The following is a 19,419-nucleotide window of genomic DNA, read 5'->3' as shown; positions in this document are numbered from 1 at the left end:
AGTTTTAGCTCCTGGGTCACTGTCTTTTATCATCATTTTCCTCCTCTTACACTAAGTGCTGTTTTAAAAAAACTAATGCCCTGTTCTCCCTAATATTTTTTAGAACAGTTCCTGGGAGCATTTGGGTTGGGGATACTTCCTGTTATTTTTATTCATGTTTGGCATTCCCAGCCATATTAAGGAATTGCAGTTAATTGTAATGCAGTTGTCTAAATGTCTCCTGTTGCAGTGCATGTTATTTAGAGCCAAAGGCTTTGTTTTATTTTGTTTTCATGATGAGCATAACTATAATTTTTGCAGCTCAAATAGAACTTTTAAAATCTGCCTTAATATTCAATATTTAAAGAAAAGGTCTCCACAGATTTTCACAAAATTTACTCTTCTGGAAATTTAAGATTGAAGATGTGGAGGAAGAAGTTAAAGAAGAAATTGACCCCAGTGCAGAGGAAAGTGCCAAGAAAAAGCACTTAGATAAAAAGAGAAAATTGAAGGAGATGTTTGATGCAGAATATGATGAAGGAGAAAGCACATACTTTGATGATCTTAAAGGAGAAATGCAGAAACAAGCACAGGTGAGAAAAAGTTCCTATCAGCCTCATTTCAAGGTTGTAACAGTGATGTGAATATGTAACTTTGTTTAGGTCTCTGCTCCATGACCTGCATTTGGGCCTCTTGTTTGCACTCCTAGGTCGAGATGCAGATGAGTGTGTTTATTCATGCAGCCATCTAATTATTTCTTTAGTCAGACATTCATCAGAACTATATCAGTATCTATTTTGTACCAAGCATTATATGTTGCTGCTGCTGCTGCTAAGTCACTTTAGTCGTGTCCGATCTGCGCGACCCCATAGATGACAGCCCACCATGCTCTGCCGTCTCTGGGATTCTCCAGGCAAGAACACTGGAGTGGGTTGCCATTTCCTTCTCCAATGCATGAAAGTGAAAAGTGAAAGTGAAGTCGCTCAGTTGTGTCCAACTCTTCACGACCCCATGGACTGCATCCTACCAGTCTCCTCCGTCCATGGGATTTTCCAGGCAAGAGTACTGGAGTGGGTTGCCATTGCCTTCTCCAATTATATGTTGAGGAAGCAGAAATGCCTGAGACATAGCCTCCATTTTTGAGGCTCCCACAATGTAGTGATTTCAGACAGTGTGTTTATTTACATGCAGGCATTGCCTTAGTATTTTTATTACTGCTCCCTGGAGTGATAATTGAATATTTTGAATGGGCATGTGATTCTTGGCCTTGTGTGGTTTATGCACATACCAGTACTCTCCAGGGAAGATTTTCTGAAAACCCTCCTTGATCAGAGTTCAAAGGATACTTTGAATGTAAGGTCAGATACATTGGTAAAGGGAGCATGTAGAATGCTAAAAGGGAGATGGTGTGGCTCTGCTGTCTGGGGATGCTGAGCAGGCTGTTTGAGTTGGTGAACTCTAAAGTTAGAGACACAAAGATGTGTACATAGTTGATGGTGAGTGTTTGAGTTATGCTTTGATAGATGGGGCCACCAAGAATCCCTGTAAACTGGAGCACACCTTAATATGTCTTAAGCAGATTAAGTATATGATTTATTGGGGATTTTTCTGGTGGTCCAGTGGTTAAGAATCCATCTTCCAGTGCAGGGGTTGCAGGTTTGCTTCCTGGCCAGGGATCAAAAATCCCACATGCCACAGGGCAACTCAGCCTGCATGCTGCAGCTAAGACCCAGTGCAGCCATATAAATAAATATTTTTAAAAGTATGTGATTTGTGAAGATGCAGTTGAAGGGTTTGCTCAGCCTAGGCCTTTATTTAGTCAAAGAAGTATGGTTAGTCATTAGCATAGTGATTCCCTTCCTTTGATAGAAGTGACTAGGGAAGTGTAAGGCTAGTTCTTTTTAAAATCACCTGGAACACTGTGGGTCATTTATAAAGAACTTTGAATGTGAGATGTATAAGGGGAAATAAGAATGACTTACTGAAAGGAGTGGGTTGTCATAAGTAAAAAAGGAAAGCCTTTCACTGATGTCAGTCTACCAAGGAAGATGAAGTTGGGATTAGTTAGATTTGAGATACTTTTCGGACAAGAGGAGTGTCAGGTGGTCAATGAGGAGAGCTGTTGGGGGCCAGGGACTGAGATCTGCTGTCCTCAGCATCTGGTTGCTTTTTAAAGCTGTGAGATGGGTGGAGTGACCTGGGGAGTGAGTGTAGGGGCAGGAGAGGAGAAGATTGAGACTGACTCCAGGTACTCTGTGAGGCTGGACAGAGAGGATGAATGAAGCAGCAGTGGGGACTGAGCAGCACTCAGGAGACAGAAGAAATCTAAGAGAACATGAGGTACACTGGAAACCACTGTAGATGGAATTGATAAAGACAGAATTGACCACTAGATTGTGAGGCCTTTAGTGACTTTGAGAAGCATTTCAATGGAGTGTTGGTTAAAGTCTAATTTTAGGGCATTTAAGAGGATAGGAGTGGCATAACTGGAACCAGCCTTTAGAACAGGACTGTGGCATTTTGCTTCAAAGATAAGTGGAGAAATGGGGCAATAGTTACAGGAAATGAAGTCAAAATGTTTTAAGATGAGAGAAATAACAGGCAAGATTTGTTGGAATAAAGTTCAACAAGAGTACATGATCTAGGGTGCAAGTAAAGGTTGAGATTAAATTGAGGCATGGATAGTCTACCTAGTAGAGCTTCCTGTGATAATGGAATGCCACATGTTGATACTTACACCACTTGAAATATGGCTACTGTGAATGACTGAACTTAAATTTTATTTAATTTTGATTAATTTCAATTTAAATAGCCATGTGTTCCTACCATATTGAATAGTGCGGAGCTATAAGGCTGAATATGGGTATAAACCCTGGTAGAAGGGCTAATTGGAAGTTCTTTCAGATTGCTTAAATTTTAAGTGAATTAGGAGACAGTCAGCAGTTGAGAGTGGGGATGAGGAAGGAGACATTGATTGATGAAAAGAGGAGAAGTGTGAAATAATTGGAGAGTAAAAAGAGAATCTGTGGATGGAAAAGTTCAGAGTGTTTGTCAACCAACATTAAGGGCTTCCTTCAGAGTTGTTTGTATTTGCTATACTATAGCTTGGAGCACCAGAGAAGAAGACAGTTGGGACATATCCTCAGCAAACTGTAAAGATAAAACATATATTATTTTTAACTAAGATAAAGCCTAAGTAATTCTGTACATGATTCCTTTATTTAGAAATTGATTTTTTTTTTTAATTTTAATCTTACATTTAGTAAAGATAACAGCCTTGTGGATTTTTAATTGTTTCCTTTTTCCCCGTCTCATATATATAGCTTAACCGGGCAGAATTTGAAGATCAAGATGATGAAGCCAGAGTTCAGTATGAGGGTTTTCGACCTGGGATGTATGTGCGAATTGAGATAGAAAATGTCCCCTGTGAATTCGTGCTTAACTTTGACCCACATTACCCGATTATTTTGGGTGGTCTGGGCAATAGTGAGGGCAATGTTGGATATGTACAGGTAGGTACCCTTTGCTGCATACTTAACAGCTTAGGTTCTTTGGTCATACCTGAGGCAATAGTATTACTGAAATCTCTTCTCCCCTCAGATGCGTCTGAAGAAACATCGTTGGTACAAGAAAATCCTCAAGTCCCGAGATCCAGTCATTTTTTCTGTAGGGTGGAGGAGGTTTCAAACCATCCCACTTTATTATATTGAAGACCACAATGGAAGACAGAGGCTTCTAAAATATACACCACAGCACATGCATTGTGGAGCAACCTTTTGGGGTAAAAACAGAATAGACTTGCTTATAGGTTAATTTAGACCTTTTAGGATTTATCATTGTAGGTTTGCTTTTTTCCTTTCATGAAATCACAATTCATAAGATTTTTCTCTTTTATGGGGTTGGAGTATATATGTGAAACAGAATCCAGAATGTGTGGTTCACTGTATTTTTTAATTTTTTCCTGTTTCCTTTAAGGTCCTATCACTCCACAGGGTACTGGGTTCTTGGCAATACAGTCTGTCAGTGGCAATATGGTAACTATCTTGGATGTTTTATTTTATAGATTGTGTTTGAGAAATAATGTCTTGATTATAGAATATGTACCTGAAACTTTAAGTTGAAAATTACTCATTTTTGGTATTTATAGTCTTCAGGGAATGGCAACCCATTCCAGTATTCTTGCTGGAAAATCCCATAGACAGAGGAGCCTGGTGGGCTATAGTCTATGGGGTCGCAAAGAGTCGGACACAGCCTTCTCTTTGCTTTTAATTTTCCTGCATCTTTTTAAGAAGTAAGGTGTGGGAGCAGAGAAGAGGGAAGTAGAATTGTAATGGTACTGATAATGTTTTATATTTTTATGCTTTTATGGACATATTTTTCTAAAATTATTTAAGCAGTGTTCACCATGAGCTAACCATTCTACTGGGTTCTGATGTCCACTGGATACCAGCTAGACATTAGACTACCCCGTAGTAATGCTGGTTTAGCAAAGGATGTTCACATAGCCTTCATTTGACCAATCAGAGCAGGTTTTATTGGCCTCATTTAACAGCAAAGAAAACAGAAAAACGAGCAAATGTAATCCATCCTAAATGTCCAAAATTTAATTTTTATGCCATTGTAACCAAATTTTCATATTCCCTTTCATTTACTCATCTTTGTGAAACTGTGTTACTATGAAATCACCCTCAGTAGAATGCTCAAGATATCCTCAGTTTTGGCTTATGTGTATTAAAGTTTCAGATAACTTTTGTTAAAATACTGGTTTGTTCAGATATTCTTTTTTTTTAGGTGACTGTAAGTGAATTGTACTTCAGTAATTTATTGCATTACAGAGAAATATAGTTTTTCTCTTGCTAATATTATTCCTGTATTCAAATTTTGGGGGTTCCTTTTTAGCCTGATTTCCGGATAGCTGCTACAGGAGTTGTCCTTGATCTGGATAAATCTATAAAAATTGTAAAGAAATTAAAACTAACTGGTTTTCCATATAAAATTTTCAAGAACACTTCATTCATTAAGGTCTGTATATCTCTTTATATATTCAAGTATTTTTAATGTATATATTGTTAAAGGAGGAATGAAATACTTCTCATTTTGGTCTAAGATATAGTTCTAATGTTTTCAGAAAAGTATTTGAAATCTTTTATAAACTTGGTTTTTTATATTTTTAGTTTACTCCTTTATATTGTTCTCTGTGTTGCTTAAATATGCTCAGAAATCTTAAGGTGAAATAAAATAGAAATCTTTAATAATTAAGGCTATTACTTATTATTTCCCTGTGAGATTGTCACAGAGCCAATAGTGAAAATATGTAATCTCATTCACTAGGTTTTGTTTACTACCTTTCTGGTTTGTGTTGGGAGAGAGGGAAAATCATGGGTTTATCAAACAGATCAGTAGAAAAATAGACAAAGCAGTTCTCAAAATACTTTATTGGCAGGGGTATGGAGAAATGGATGTTATGTCAAGCAGTATAACATGGGAGGGTAGTGTGAGCAACATTTATTGAAAATTTCATTAGTGGGGTGTTTCCATTAAAAATACATAGTTAAGATGATCATAAAATGTTCTTAAGGTTATATACAACCATCAGCATTTATTTGTCTAGCTTTCTTTTCTTTTTGGAGTGTGTGCACATAAGTAATAGGATATGAGCTGTAGTCCAGCCCTGTGAGATGACAGCAAAGGCCATCTAGGCTAATTCAGCCAATAAACATCCATTTGTTCCTCTCTTCTACAAAGATAGCAGTAATGAGCATATTTATGAACCCACAATAGAGTCTTAATTAGTGTTTTTCAGGAAAGAGTTGTATTCCTGTTGACCTAGTAATTTTACTTTTGGGGGGAAATACATTTTGAGTATTTTATCACCCTTCAATGAATTATTTTCTGTTTTTTAACCAAGGATATATTTATGAACTAAGAGGTAAAATATGACTTTGTGTCTATATATTTTTAAAATATGTATATTTATGTGTGTATACCTATAGGGAATGTTTAATTCTGCCTTGGAAGTGGCCAAATTTGAAGGTGCTGTGATTCGAACAGTCAGTGGAATAAGGGGACAGATCAAGAAGGCGCTCCGGACTCCAGAAGGAGCTTTCCGGGCCACCTTTGAGGATAAATTGCTAATGAGTGGTAAATCTCCTTTGTGGTGTGTTCTCAACAGCAAGTTACTGTTCAGTATTGATTTCTAGCCAGTGTGAATTATAGGTGGGAGTTTAGATCTTTAGAAACAGGAGTCAGGACTTTCCTGGTGGTCCAGTGGGTAAGGCTTCGCTTTCCAGTGCAGTGGGTGTGGGTTCAGTCTCGGGTGGGGGAGCTAAGATCCCACATACCTCATGACCAAGAAACCAAAACATAAAACAAGTAATATTGTATCAAATTCAATTAAGACTTTAAAAATGGTACACATAAAAAGAAAAGAAAAACAGGAGTCAGCTATAGTTCTCCCCACTTGGAACATCATGTGCACTGTGCCCAGCCACAACCAGAGAACTTTTATGCTGTTCAAAAGTAGTTCACTTGGCACATTCTCTCTTCAAATACTATGCAACCAGCTAGAGAAGTTTGGAGTATTTTGTTTTTTTGTGTACTAAGATGGATATGAATCTTCTCCTGAAAATGTTAATGTAAATACACTCTCTTTCCAGATATTGTCTTCATGAGAACTTGGTATCCTGTCTCTGTTCCAGCCTTCTATAACCCAGTAACATCTTTGTTAAAACCAGTTGGTGAGAAAGACACGTGGTCAGGAATGCGGACAACTGGTCAACTTCGGCTTGCCCATGGCATCAAACTAAAAGCCAACAAGGATTCTCTCTATAAGGTACAGTCACGCATGTGTTCTGTAGATGCGTGTCATTCAGAAGCTTTGTATGTAATGTTTTTTTGTGGTTTGAGTTTTCAAGTAGAAAGTCTAACATTAAACTTGAATGAACATGTTTATGTTCATAGACTATTTTGGAAGGAACACAGGACAAGTGGTAAAAGTGGTTTTCTCTGGATTGGAAAGGAGACTTAAACTTTTCACTGTATATACCTCACGTGAACTATTTTTCTTTGCCCTAAACACGTATATTACTTTTAAAAACATTAATGTACTTATTCTCATCGAAACAACGTGGAAGGTTATTTTTGAAGGTTTTAATAAACTTTTTATTGAAGTGTTAACATACATACAGCTTCCTTGATAACTCAGTTGGTAAAGAATCCGCCTACAATGCAGAAGACCTCAGTTCAATTCCTGGGTTGGCAAAATGCGCTGGAGAAGGGATAGGCTACCCACTCCAGTATTCTTGGGCTTTGCTTGTGGCTCATCTGGTAAAGAATCTGCCTGCAATGTGGGAGACCTGAGTTCGATCACTGGTTTGGGAAGATCCCCTGGAGAAGGGAAACGCTACCCACTCCAGTACTCTGGCCTGGAGAATTTCATGGACTACAGTCCATGGAGTCGCAAAGAGTCAGACACGACTGAGTGACTTTCACTTTCACTTTCAAAATACATACAGAGAGGTACACAAATAATAAGTGTATACAGCTCAATGAATTTTTTTTTGCTTTTTTTTTAAATTGGAGGATAATTGCTTTACAGTGTTGTGTTGGTTTCTGCTGCACAACATTGTGAATCAACCCTAAGTATACATATGTCTCCTCCTCCTTCATCCTTCCTCCCATCCCCACCCTATCCTACCCTTTAAATCTTAAATCTCAGTCCCTGCCTGAATTCCCATTTTCATTCAGGTTTTAGTCTCTGAGAATGTCCATTATTTTGTTCACAGGTTAACAAGGCATTTGGAAAGATTTGTTTGTGTTAATGGTGGATATTTAATTGTTTTTTAATAAGTGGGTAATTCAGGATATTGGTTTATCATTCTGCTAGAAACAGTTTTCCAGGCATTAGTTTTTCTGTAAAATAGTTAATAAAATTTGAGTCATGTTGCCATGAATTGCTCTTAAAATATACTTGAGGACATAGTACCTATTGTCCAGTTTGTGGAGCTTACTCATTTTTGAGAAGGATATTTCTCTGAATTCTTTCACTGTAAAATATTTTAGTTTTTAAACAGAGAATATTGAATATTACTGTGGGCAATGTCTCTAACAATAAATTTAAAGATATTGCAGAAATATTCTCTATGTAGTCAACTTTAGTAAAGGTTTAGGGCAAAACTGTCATCTTACTAACTACTTTTGAGGCAGTTAAGGATTTTGGTCATCTCAGTTTAAGTATAGAATTTGGTTAGCTTGAGAATTGAATGTAGAGAGAGTTTTGCCTTCATATGTCATTTATATCGTACTTTTCTCAATCAGCCTTTTATTAGAAACAGAATAAACTTCTTAATGAGAATCAGGAATGGGGGCACTTTGGCCCTTCATTGGAGGAAGAACTATGTCCTTAAATCCAGAGAGGGTGATAGTCAAGATGAAAAGCTAGATTATTCTTGTCAGGCTAGAAAAAGCCATCTCAGTGCTCCAAAGATAAGGCCTGAATTTGCTATTAACAGAAAGATTGGATCTTTTCACCCAATCTATTAAGATCCCATTGCCCATACTGTAGAAATTTGCACAGTTGATTTCTTGGAAGAATTGTAAATAATGTATTCTATATATATTCTATATATTCCTTTGTTTTGCCTGTAGCTGTGCATGCTCATTGAAGCGATTTATATTTGATGGATGATTGAGTCCTCATTTCTCATGGTCAGCAAACTGTGCTATTACTGATTTGTAGAAAAATCAATCCATTGAGAAGATTTCATGCAAATTTTAAGTGTGCATAGATCATAATTTAAATATGTCATAGTCTTTGTTTTCTTTTTCTTTTTCAGCCAATTGTGAGGCAAAAGAAACATTTTAATTCACTGCACATTCCAAAAGCCTTGCAGAAGGCCCTGCCATTTAAGAGCAAGCCCAAGACCCAGGCAAAGGCAGGCAAGACTCCGAAGGACAGAGTGAGACCAGCTGTCATACGGGAGCCTCATGAAAGGAAGGTACTGTCAACGGATGGCTTCCAGTACATTGCATTTAGATGTGAAAATCATGCTCTCAGTAACACACTTGGCGTTCTTACTGCATTCTCACTTTTCATGAGGAAAGGATAAGGGTCAGACTTATTCAGGGCACTAAATCTGGAAGTTAGAAGAAAGGCCAGAATCCATTTCCCTTCTTTTGTTTAGTCATGCTCTGCCTTATGCATTTTAATGGGGAATAAGAACCACACAGCTGGCACATCACTCTATCAGCTGTACAGAGTATCCACAGAGTAATTAACAAAGGTGGTTTTGTGGTCAAGGCCATTATTTAAGTATTTTGCTAAGTCAGTATGCTCCTACTTATATTTCCATGCAAATTATAATTCCCTAGTTCAGGATCAGTTTTCACTAGATTAATATTCATTTGGATAATGAATTGATTCTCATTTTGATACAGTCAGCTACAATGTTTAGGATTCCTGAAACTTAGAAGGAAGGCATGCTATAGCTGTAAGAATATTCTGATGCTTAGTGGGTTTTGTCCTTGTCAGATCCTTGCACTGCTGGATGCTCTGAGTACAGTGCACAGTGAGAAGATGAAGAAAGCCAAGGAGCAGCGGCATCTCCACAACAAAGAACACTTCAAAATGAAGCAGAAGGAGGAAGAAGAGAAACTGAAGCGACAGAAGGACCTCAGGAAGAAGCTCTACCGAATTCAGGGTCAGAAAGAAAGAAGAAATCAGAAGTCCAGCTTAAAGGGGCCTGAGGAGCAGTTGAAATGAGCTGCAGACAGATAGACTGTCATTTGAACCCACAGTGATGAATCTTTTCGCATTGTAAATGACAAGTCAGGGGACTGGACAAGCCTCTTTGTTCGGTGCATTACCCAGACTGTGCCTTCGAGAGAAGTGAGACTGCTCATAGGAGACTGCTCATAGGACACCTGTTCATTCTCAACATCTAGGTTATGGCAAAATAAAGCTACATAATTTATGGTTTTCTAGATCCCCTCACATTCCTCTTAAGCTGTCTCAGTTTAATTTTGTGCTACAAAAGTATTAAAATATTTTCTTGTTAATTTTGGCTTAGTAGTTTTCATTAAGGATGAATACTTGATAATTGCTTTTTCAACCACCTTCATGATGTGTTTTCCAGGAGGGAAAAAATGTTAACTTGAATCCTCAGCATTAAGGTAAAATTTTAGAGATGGATATGTTATTCTTGTTTTTTTTGTCTGTTATATGTTGTGTTCTTTGATCATTGATCCTAATGGACATTTTACGTCTTCACGTTTTGCAGGTTAGTGTTAGCTGTGCATGCTCAATCACTTCAGTCGTGTCCAACTCTTTGTGACCCTGTGGACGGTAGCCCACAAGGCTCATCTCTTCGTGGGAATCTCCAGGCAAGAATACTGGAGTGGGTTGCCATACCCTCCTCCAGAGGATCTTCCTGACTTAACGGATCAAACCTGCATCTATTATGTCTCCTGCATTGGCAAGTAGGTTCTTTACCACTAGTGCCACCTGGGAAGACAATAATAGCTAGTTAACACTAAATACTCATTTAATGCTTTAGACCAGGGATGATGTATATCTGTGGAGATAGTTAGGCATACTGTCTGAAGTTCATATTGGTAAACCCTCTAGGTCTAAAATACATAACAGAGACATCAACACCTACCTGGGAGTGAGCGGAATTATCTAGGGATAGGAAAGGATCAAGATGAAACAGCCAGGTCTTAGTGCAGTGTTCCTGCCATTAGTTAAGTATCTCCACATACGTCAAAGAGCATCATCAAGTCCAATCCACATGTTCAGGCCAGCACCGAAGAAGCCCAAGTGATCCTGCTAAGGCATCCACTTGTCTAAAAGCTGAACAGGTCCAGCTAAGCAAGGCTGTGCACAGAAGCCAGACATGTAACACATGAACAAAGAGGGCAGCCTGTCCTTCCCAGTGTCCTAGAATGCTACACGCAGACTTTACCATCGCAGTGCTAGATGCAGGGAGGGGCTCAGTGGGGCTCCCGGCTCTGCCACTGTTCATGGTGTGACTCCAGAAGATGACGCTATGAAAGTGCTGCACTCAGTATGCCAGCAAATTTGGAAAATTCAGCAGTGGCCACCGGACTGGAAAAGGTGTTTTCATTCCAATCCCAAAGAAGGGCAATGCCAAAGAATGCTCAAACTACCACACAATTGCATTCATCTCACACACTAGTAAAGTAATGCTCAAAATCCTCCAAGCCAGGCTTCGACAGTACGTGAACCGTGAACTTCCAGATGTTCAAGCTGGATGTAGAAAAGCCAGAGGAACCAGAGATCAAATTGCCAACATCTGCTGGATCATCAAAAAAGCTAGACAGTTCCAGAAAAACATCTGCTTTGTTGACTATGCCAAAGCCTTTGACTGTGTGGACCACAATAAACTGGAAATTCTTCATGAAATGGGAATCCAGACCACCTGACCTGCCTGTTGAGAAATCTGTATGCAGGTCAGGAAGCAACAGTTAGAACTGGACATGGAACAACAGACTGGTTCCAAATAGGAAAAGGAGTACGTCAAGGCTGTATATTGTCACCCTGCTTATTTAGCTTCTGTGCAGAGTACCTCATGAGAAACGCTGGGCTGGAGGAAGCACAAGCTGGAATCAAGATTGCTGGGAGAAATATCAACCTCAGATATGCAGATGACCACCCTTATGGCAGAAAGTGAAGAAGAACTAAAGAACCTCTTGGTGAAAGTGAAAGAGGAGAGTGAAAAAGTTGGCTTAAAACTCAACATTCAGAAAACTAAAATCATGGCATCCGGTCCCATCACTTCATGGCAAACAGATGGGGAAACAGTGACAGACATTATTTTTGGAGGGCTCCAAAATCACTGAAGGATGACTACAGCCATGAAATTAAAAGAAACTTGCTCCTTGGAAGAAAAGTTATGATAGCATATTAAAAAGCAGATTCATTACTCTGCCAACAAAGGTCCGTCTAGTCAAAGCTATGGTTTTTCCAGTAGTCACATATGGATGTGAGAGTTGGACCATAAAGAAAGCTGAGCACTGAACAATTGATGCTTTTGAACTGTGGTGTTGGAGAAGACTCTGGAGAGTCCCCTGGACTGCAAGGAGATCCAACCAGTCCATCCTAAAGGAAATCAGTCCTGAATATTCATTGGAAGCACTGATGCTGAAGCTGAAACTCCAATACTTTGGCCACCTGATGCGAAGAACTCATTTGAAAAGACCCTGATGCTGGGAAAGATTGAAGGTGAGAGGAGAAGGGGACGACAAAGGATGAGATGGTTGGATGGCATCACCAACTCAATGGACATGAGTTGGAGTAAACTCTGGGAGTTGGTGATGGACAGGGAAGCCTGGCGTGCTGCAGTCCATGGAGTCGCAAAGAGTCAGACATGGCTGAGCGACTGAACTGAACTGGGCAAATTCCCAAGTATCGCTGAGTTTCAAGTTTCTTATCTGTAATATCGGGGTGATAAACTAGTCTCGCAGTTTGTGAGGCTTTAATGAGACCTAATACAAAATGACTGGCACAGAACAGATTTTTAAATTTTTTTTCTCTTGGTCCCATTTTAAAGAGTTGTATAGAGTCTAAGAGTTTTAACACTTACATAGATTTTAACACATATCTATATGTTCATGTAACCGCAACCACTGTCAAGATACAAAAGAGTCCCATCTCCAAAGCACTTCCTCAAGCTATGTAGCCCAAGCCTCCTCACTTCCAACCCCCATTAACTGCTGATGAGTTTTTCATCACTACTTGTCATTTCAAGAATACGGAAGTAAAACAACAAGAGTATGTAATCTTTTGAAATTGGCATTATGTCTTTGAGACTCATCCCGATTGTCCTGTGTATCAATGGTGCATTCTTTTTGTTTACTAAATAATTACCAGCTGTACAGACAGATCACAGTTGGTTATCCATTCTCCAGTGAAAGGTATTGTGGTTGTTTCCAGTTTGGGGCAATTAGCTGCTATAAATATCTGTATAGAGGTTTTTGTGTGAACATGTTTTCATTACTCCAGGGTAAAAAAATAACCCAGGAGAAGCACCTCTGGGTCATACAGTTTAAAAGAACTGTCAAACTTTTCTGGAGGGGCTGTACCATTTTGCATTCCCACCAGCTAATGGATATGTAGTGGTATCTTGCTGTGGTTTTAATTTGCATTTCCCTGATGACCAATAATGTGTAGCATCTTTTCATATGCTTACTTGCCTTTCATGTACTGTGTCTGTCCTCTCTGGTGAAGTCTGTGTTCAAGTGTTTTGCCTACTATTCATTTGGATCATTGTTGTTGATTTTGAGAGTTCTTTGTATATTTTGGAAGAAGTCCTTTGTCACATATGTGATTTGCTAATACTTTCTCCTAGTCTGCTGTTTTTTCATTTTCTTAAGAGTATCTTTAACAAAATTTAAGATATTTGTCAATCCTAATTTATTAATTTTCTCTTTTATGGATTGTGCATTTGGTGTCCTCACTAAGAATTTTTTTCCTAGCCCCAGGTCAAGAAGATATTCTTGTATGTTTTCTTCTAAAAGCTTTATAGCTTTATGATTTTCATTTTGAGTTAATTTTTATATTAAGATGTGAGATTTAAACTGGAGTCCTATTTTTCTTTAACTTAAATTGTTCTAATACCATTTGTTGAAAGGCTATCCTTTCTCTGTTGAAATACCTTTACATCTTTGTCAAAAATCAGTTGGGTATATTTGTGAGGGTATATTCTGGGCTCTGTTCTCTTTCTTCGATTGATGTGCCCATCACTTTGCCACAATATCTTGATTATTGTAGCTTTACTTTAAGTCTGTAAATTGAGAAGTGTGATTCCTCTAAACAGCTATTTTTTCAGAATTGTTGCTGCTGTTCTAGGCCCTTTCCCTTTTGATATAAATTTTAATAAGCTTGCCCACATTTACCAAAGAATCCTGCTGTGATTTTGATGGCTTTTGATCTATAGATCAACTTGGAAAGAACTGACATCAATATAGATTCCTCCAGTCCATGGCATATCTCTGTTTATTTAGGACTTTTTTTGGCTTCAAATTGTTTACTGATAGTTTTTAGAAAAATGATTGGTTTTTGTGTGTTGAACTTATACTTTGTGACTGTAATATGCCCATTTAGTCTAGATATTTTTGTGGGGAGGGGAGCAGATTTCTTGGGATTTTATATTTAGATTATCATGTGTGCAAGTTGAGAGGGTTTTTATTCCTTCCTTTATAACTGTGAAACTGATGTGTTGCGGTGTCTAGGACTTTCAGGATAATGTGAAATTGAAATATTGAATGTGGACATTCTTGCTTTGGTTCCATTGTAGATGCTGTTTCTCAGTTTGAGGAAATTCTATGTCTGGTTAGCTGGGAATCTTTTATCATGAATGAATGTTACAAGGGATATGGTTCTGTAGAGTTCCTACATCTATTTGATTATGGTATCAGGGTAATGCTGGCCTTATAAGATGATTTGGAAAATGTTCCCTCTCCTTTTATATTCTTGAATTGAGGGTAGAATTGTTGTTATTTCTTCTTTAAATGTTTGGTAGAATTTGTCAGTGAGGGAATTCCTTAGTGATCCAGTAGTTAAGACTCCATGCTACCAAGGCAGGGGAAATGGGTTTGATACCTGGTTGAGGAACTAAGATCTTGCAAGCCGTGAACTGTGACCAGAAAGATTTTTTTTTTTAATGTTTATTTAACAATGAATTTAATATATTTAATAGTTATAGGACTACTCAGATTATTTCATCCTGAGTGAATTTTCATAGGTTATGAAATGGAATTGATTTACTTCACCTAAATTGTCAAATTTATGGGTATAGAGTTATTTGTGTGTCCCTTGTGTGTATGCTCATTCATTTGTGTCTGACTCTTTGTGACCCCATGGACTATAGCCCCACCAGACTCCTCTGTCCATGGGATTCTCCAGGCAAGATTACTGGAGTGGGTTGCAATTTCCTTCTCCAGAGGATCTTCCCAACCCAGGGATCAAATCCGCATCTCCTGCATTGGCAGGTGGATTCTTTACCACAGCACCACTTGGGAAGCCCCCTGTATGAATCCCTTATTATCCTTTTACTATCTTTTGGGTCTGTAGTGACATCACCTCTTTCATCCCTAATACTGGTAATTTGTGTCTTCTCTACTTTTGTTCTTTGTCAGTATTCCTAGAAGTTTGTAAATTTTTATTTCAAAGAATGAGCTTCTGGTTTCATTGATTTTTCTCTATTCTTTTGCTGTTTTCAATTTCATTGGCTTCTGCTCTTTATTATTTCTTTTCTTATGCTTGCTTTGATTTTATTATGTTCTTTTTTCCTAATGTCTTTAGATTGAAGCTTAGGTTAATGATTTGAGACCTTTCTTTTTTCTTAAAATGAGCATTTAATGTCATACATGTCCTTGTAAGCACTCTGTAGCTGCAGGTCCCAACCAGCCTTTTATGGGTTGTGGTCACAGTGTCAGTTCCATTTACATACAAAGCCCTTGCAGTGTTATTTGGGTCAGTCTCACATGTGCATTACCTGTAGCCTCTGTGGGCCTGGGACATTGATCTATTTCTTTGGCCCATTCTCAGAGTCAATGATATGCTGCTTAGAGTCAGATCTATGCGTGCACAGCTCAGGAGAGCCCAGGAGCTCATTAACAACTGTTGAGGGTCACTGTCCGGAACTCTTCCCACTCCATGATTTCCTGGTACTTTCCCCATTTCCTTTTTAGCCCTCAATCTAAACACTACAGCTTCCATGCTGCGTCTGTGCCCACATTCAGAGTCAAGCAAAGGACCAAGAGAGTAAGAAAACAATGGTTAAAACAACACCAACAACAAAACTCCTTCCAACCTGGATCAAAAAAGGGCATGCTTATGGGCTGCAGGGGGCTGGGCAGGAGAAAATGGAGTAGAGAAGAGGGGAGATTTCTTGCACTCTCTCTGGGTTTTAGGAGACTCTTGCCTGCTCCTCAGCCTGAAGGCTTTCTTGAGCGGTCTTTGTTTGCACCTAAATCCACCTCGAGGTTCAGGCTGCCTCTCTAGGGTGAGGATAGCTGTGACGTACCAGGAAAGGGAAAATGGTAAAACTCTCCACCAGCTCAGTGTTACTTTGAATTATGGTCTCCTGTCCCAGTTCTCCTGCTGTTATTTTATTTGACTTTAAAAGTCCTCAAATAGCTCCCCTATGCATTCTATTCAAGTTTTTACACTTGGCATTTCAGTGGAAGACACAGAGAGTGTAATGTACTTACTGAATGTCTTTTCCTGATCTGAAGTCCCCTTTGTTTTTCCCTTTAAAACAAATTCCTATAAATAAGATTCTGAGGCCACTTTTTAAAAATTGCTTTTTGAAATAATTACAGATTCGCAGGAATTTGCCAAAAAATTTACAGGGAGTTTTCCTTGGGCCATTTACCCAGCTTCCTCCAGTGCTAACATCTGGCAGAACTGTAGTACAATATCAAAATCAGGAAAATTGGCCTCGGTACAAATCCACAGAGCTTATTCAGATCTCATGAGTCATTTATGTACGAATTTATGTGTGTTATTCTGTGCGATATCATGTGTGTAGCTTTAATGATCACAATCGTACATAACTGTGACATCACTGGAAGGCTTCCTCATGCTACCGCTTTAAAGTCACATGCCCCTCACCCATCCCTAACCTCTAACAACTATTAGTCTGTTTTCTATCTCTATAGTTATGTTACTTAACAACTTTATGGAATCATATAGTATGTGTCCTTTTAAATCAGCTTATTTCACTGAGCATAATTTCCTTGAGTTTATGCAAGCTGTTGCAAGTGTCAATAGTCTCTTCCTTTAAAAAAAAATTATTTATTTTTGGCTGTGCTGGGTCTTTACTGCTGCCAGGACTTTTCTCTACCTTCAGCGAGTTGGGGCTACTCTCTAGTTGCAATGTGTAGGCTTCTCATTGCAGTCGCTTGAGCATGGGTTCTAGGCATGTGGGCTCAGTAGTTGCAGTGCGTGGGTTTAGTTGCTCCACAGCATGTGGAATCTTTCCAGATCAGGGATCAAACCCACGTCCCTGCATTAGCAGGCAGATTCTTTACCACTGAGCCCCAGGGAAGCTCAGTCTCTTCCTTCTTAATGCTGCATGGTATTTCATAATATTATGTTCTACAGTTTGTTCAACATTCCACATTGAAGGACATGTGAATAGTTTCTGAAAAGTGAAAGTGAAAGTTCAAGTCAGTCAATCGTGTCCGACTCTGTGACCCCATGGACTTTACAGTCCATGAAATTCTCCAGGCCAGAATACTGGAGTGGGTAGCCTTTCCCTTCTCCAGGGGATTTTCCCAACCCAGGGATTGAACCCAGGTCTCCCACATTGCAGGCGGATTCTTTACCAGCTGAGCCACAAGGGAAGCCCAAGCATACTGGAGTGAGTAGCCTATCCCTTCTCCAGGGGATCTTCCTGACCCAGGAATCGAACCTGGGTCTCCTGCATCGTAGGCAGATTCTTTACCAACTGAGCTATTAGGGAATCCCTAGTTTTTGACTATTACAAATAAAACTGCTATGAACATACACATATAAGATTCTGTGTAAAAATAAGTTTTCATATCTCCAGTAAAATGCCCAACATTGCATTTTCTGGGCCAAATGATAAGTCCATTTTTAGTTTTCAAAGGAACTTCCAAACTATTTTCCAGGGTGGCGGTACCATTTTACAGTCTCACCAGCAATGTATGAACACCCTGGCTCTCTGCATTCTTGCAAGCATTTAGTGTTAGTGCTTTTTTAAAGCCATTCTAATGGGTGTGTAGTCATAATTCATTGTGGTTCTAATTTGTGCTTCCCTAATGACTAATGATGTTGCCCATCCTTTCATGTGTTTATTTGCCATCTATATAGCCTCTTTGGTCAAATATCTGTGTAAATCTTTAGTACATTTTCTATTTTGTTTGTTTAATGTTGACTTCTGAGAATTTTTTTAAAATAAATTCTAGACATCTTAAGTTCTTTGTTGGGTATGCAATTTGCAAGTATTTTATGCCATCTGTAATTTATATTTTCATCATCTGAACAGGATGTTTTGCAGAGCAAAGAAAATTTTTAATTCTGATGAAGTGATCCAATTTATCAATTTTCCTTTCATGGATTGTACTTTGGGTGTCAAGGTTTCAGAACTCTTTGTCTAGTCTCTCCTCCCTCCACCCCCCCCGCCCCCACTTCTGCCTGTGCCTTGATCTCAGACTTCTCAGCCTCCAGAACTGTAAGAAAGAAGCTTCTGTTGTTTAAGCCACCCAGTTAATGACATTTATTTAGCCCAGATGGACTAAGACAATGGGAGAAACCCAGGAGCTCAGTGCAGTGCCATCTCTCAAGTCTCCTTCCTGCCAGTCTGCCTTCCTCTTTCCACCTTACAAATCTTTTTATGATTGAAGGGATTTCCAATGCATTTAGTCATATTTAGAGGGAAGGAGCAGGAACAGGTGATTCTATACCATCTTGTCATGGAATGCCCAATCTTTCAAGTGTTTGGAATGTGTTCCACTCAATGTCTGTCCCTTGGGACGGCTGTAACAGTTCATAACCCCACCAGCAATGTTTGCATCAGTCCATTTTCTTCATCCATGCAAAAACATCTGATGTTGAGATCTTGACCCAAACCTTGAAGAAGTCACAAATGAAATAACTGATAGAGCCCAGAAGAAAGGTGAAAATGCAAGAGAAATCCATGGGAGGCAGAGCCAGGTAGGGTAAGGGAGGGGAGGGGAGACCATTCCAGTTTGGAAGCTGCTGCTCAGCTACCTAGGGCCAGGCCAGAGCAGCACCTCTCCTACTCATACCACTCTAGGGTCCCTGTCTGCCCAGCATTGCTCTTGTGAGGAGCAGATTCTGTGCCAGACACAGTCAAGACCAAAGCAGCCTGGAACCTACCTGGAGTGAGTGCCACACCACCTGGGCAGATCAGCTGGCTGCACCATGGCACCTCCCCATCCCAGGGGACAGTCAATTACAACTGTAGGTTGACAGCCCCAGGACAAAGACAACAATCAGGCTAGAAGACAGGGAGGTTCCCTAAGGCCAGAGTGGCCTTGCAGGGATGAACAAAAAAGGGAATGCTGAGCCAGCATCACCCTGTGCTTTGCCCTGAGGAGCATCCTGCCCGCCTTCTCTAATCTACCTGGAAGGTGCTGCCTGGGGTGAAGGCTGCCAGCTTCTCCTCCCGAGTGTACTCAACCGACTAAGTTGGCTGACCTTCATCAGGGAAAGTGAGTGGGACTTGCATGGTGGGCCGGTGGTTAAGATGCCACGCTTGCACTGCAAGAGCAATGGTTAAGGGAGCGTGGGTTCAATCCCTGTCAGGAAACTAAGATCCTACATGTCTTGCTGTGTGGCCAAAAAACGAACAAAAATCCCAACCAAACAAGTGAGGCAAAACAAAACAAACAGAAATAACAGAGAAAAAAAAATGGCTGTAGGGAAAA

General features: G+C 39.5%; 1 protein-coding gene across 18 annotated transcripts in view; it reads left to right on the top strand.

Moving 5' to 3' along the window:
* BMS1 (BMS1 ribosome biogenesis factor) overlaps nt 1-10,035 on the top strand; it is a 31,065-nt gene extending 21,030 nt beyond the window's left edge. For 8 of the 18 annotated variants that reach the window (XM_081569177.1, XM_081569183.1, XM_081569178.1 and 5 more), the window contains 9 exons: nt 396-572; nt 3,303-3,491; nt 3,580-3,760; nt 3,955-4,013; nt 4,879-5,001; nt 5,973-6,120; nt 6,636-6,811; nt 8,814-8,975; nt 9,509-10,035. In XM_081569177.1, coding sequence (XP_081425303.1) covers nt 396-572; nt 3,303-3,491; nt 3,580-3,760; nt 3,955-4,013; nt 4,879-5,001; nt 5,973-6,120; nt 6,636-6,811; nt 8,814-8,975; nt 9,509-9,739 — 1,446 coding nt within the window. In that variant the 3' untranslated portion in view covers nt 9,740-10,035. Of the gene's footprint in view, nt 1-395; nt 573-3,302; nt 3,492-3,579; nt 3,761-3,954; nt 4,014-4,878; nt 5,006-5,972; nt 6,121-6,635; nt 6,893-8,788; nt 9,016-9,465 lie in introns of all 18 variants that reach the window. The other 10 variants (XR_014076576.1, XR_014076573.1, XR_014076575.1 and 7 more) reach the window with 4 other exon arrangements.
* Nucleotides 10,036-19,419: the final 9,384 nt, after the last annotated feature.

The sequence above is a fragment of the Giraffa tippelskirchi genome, chromosome 2 (genome assembly GCF_054371585.1).
Source record: "Giraffa tippelskirchi isolate mGirTip1 chromosome 2, T2T-mGirTip1v1.2.pri, whole genome shotgun sequence".
Lineage (NCBI taxonomy): Eukaryota > Metazoa > Chordata > Mammalia > Artiodactyla > Giraffidae > Giraffa > Giraffa tippelskirchi.
Note: the sequence above shows the minus strand (reverse complement) of the source record. Positions and strands in the feature narration are given on the sequence as shown.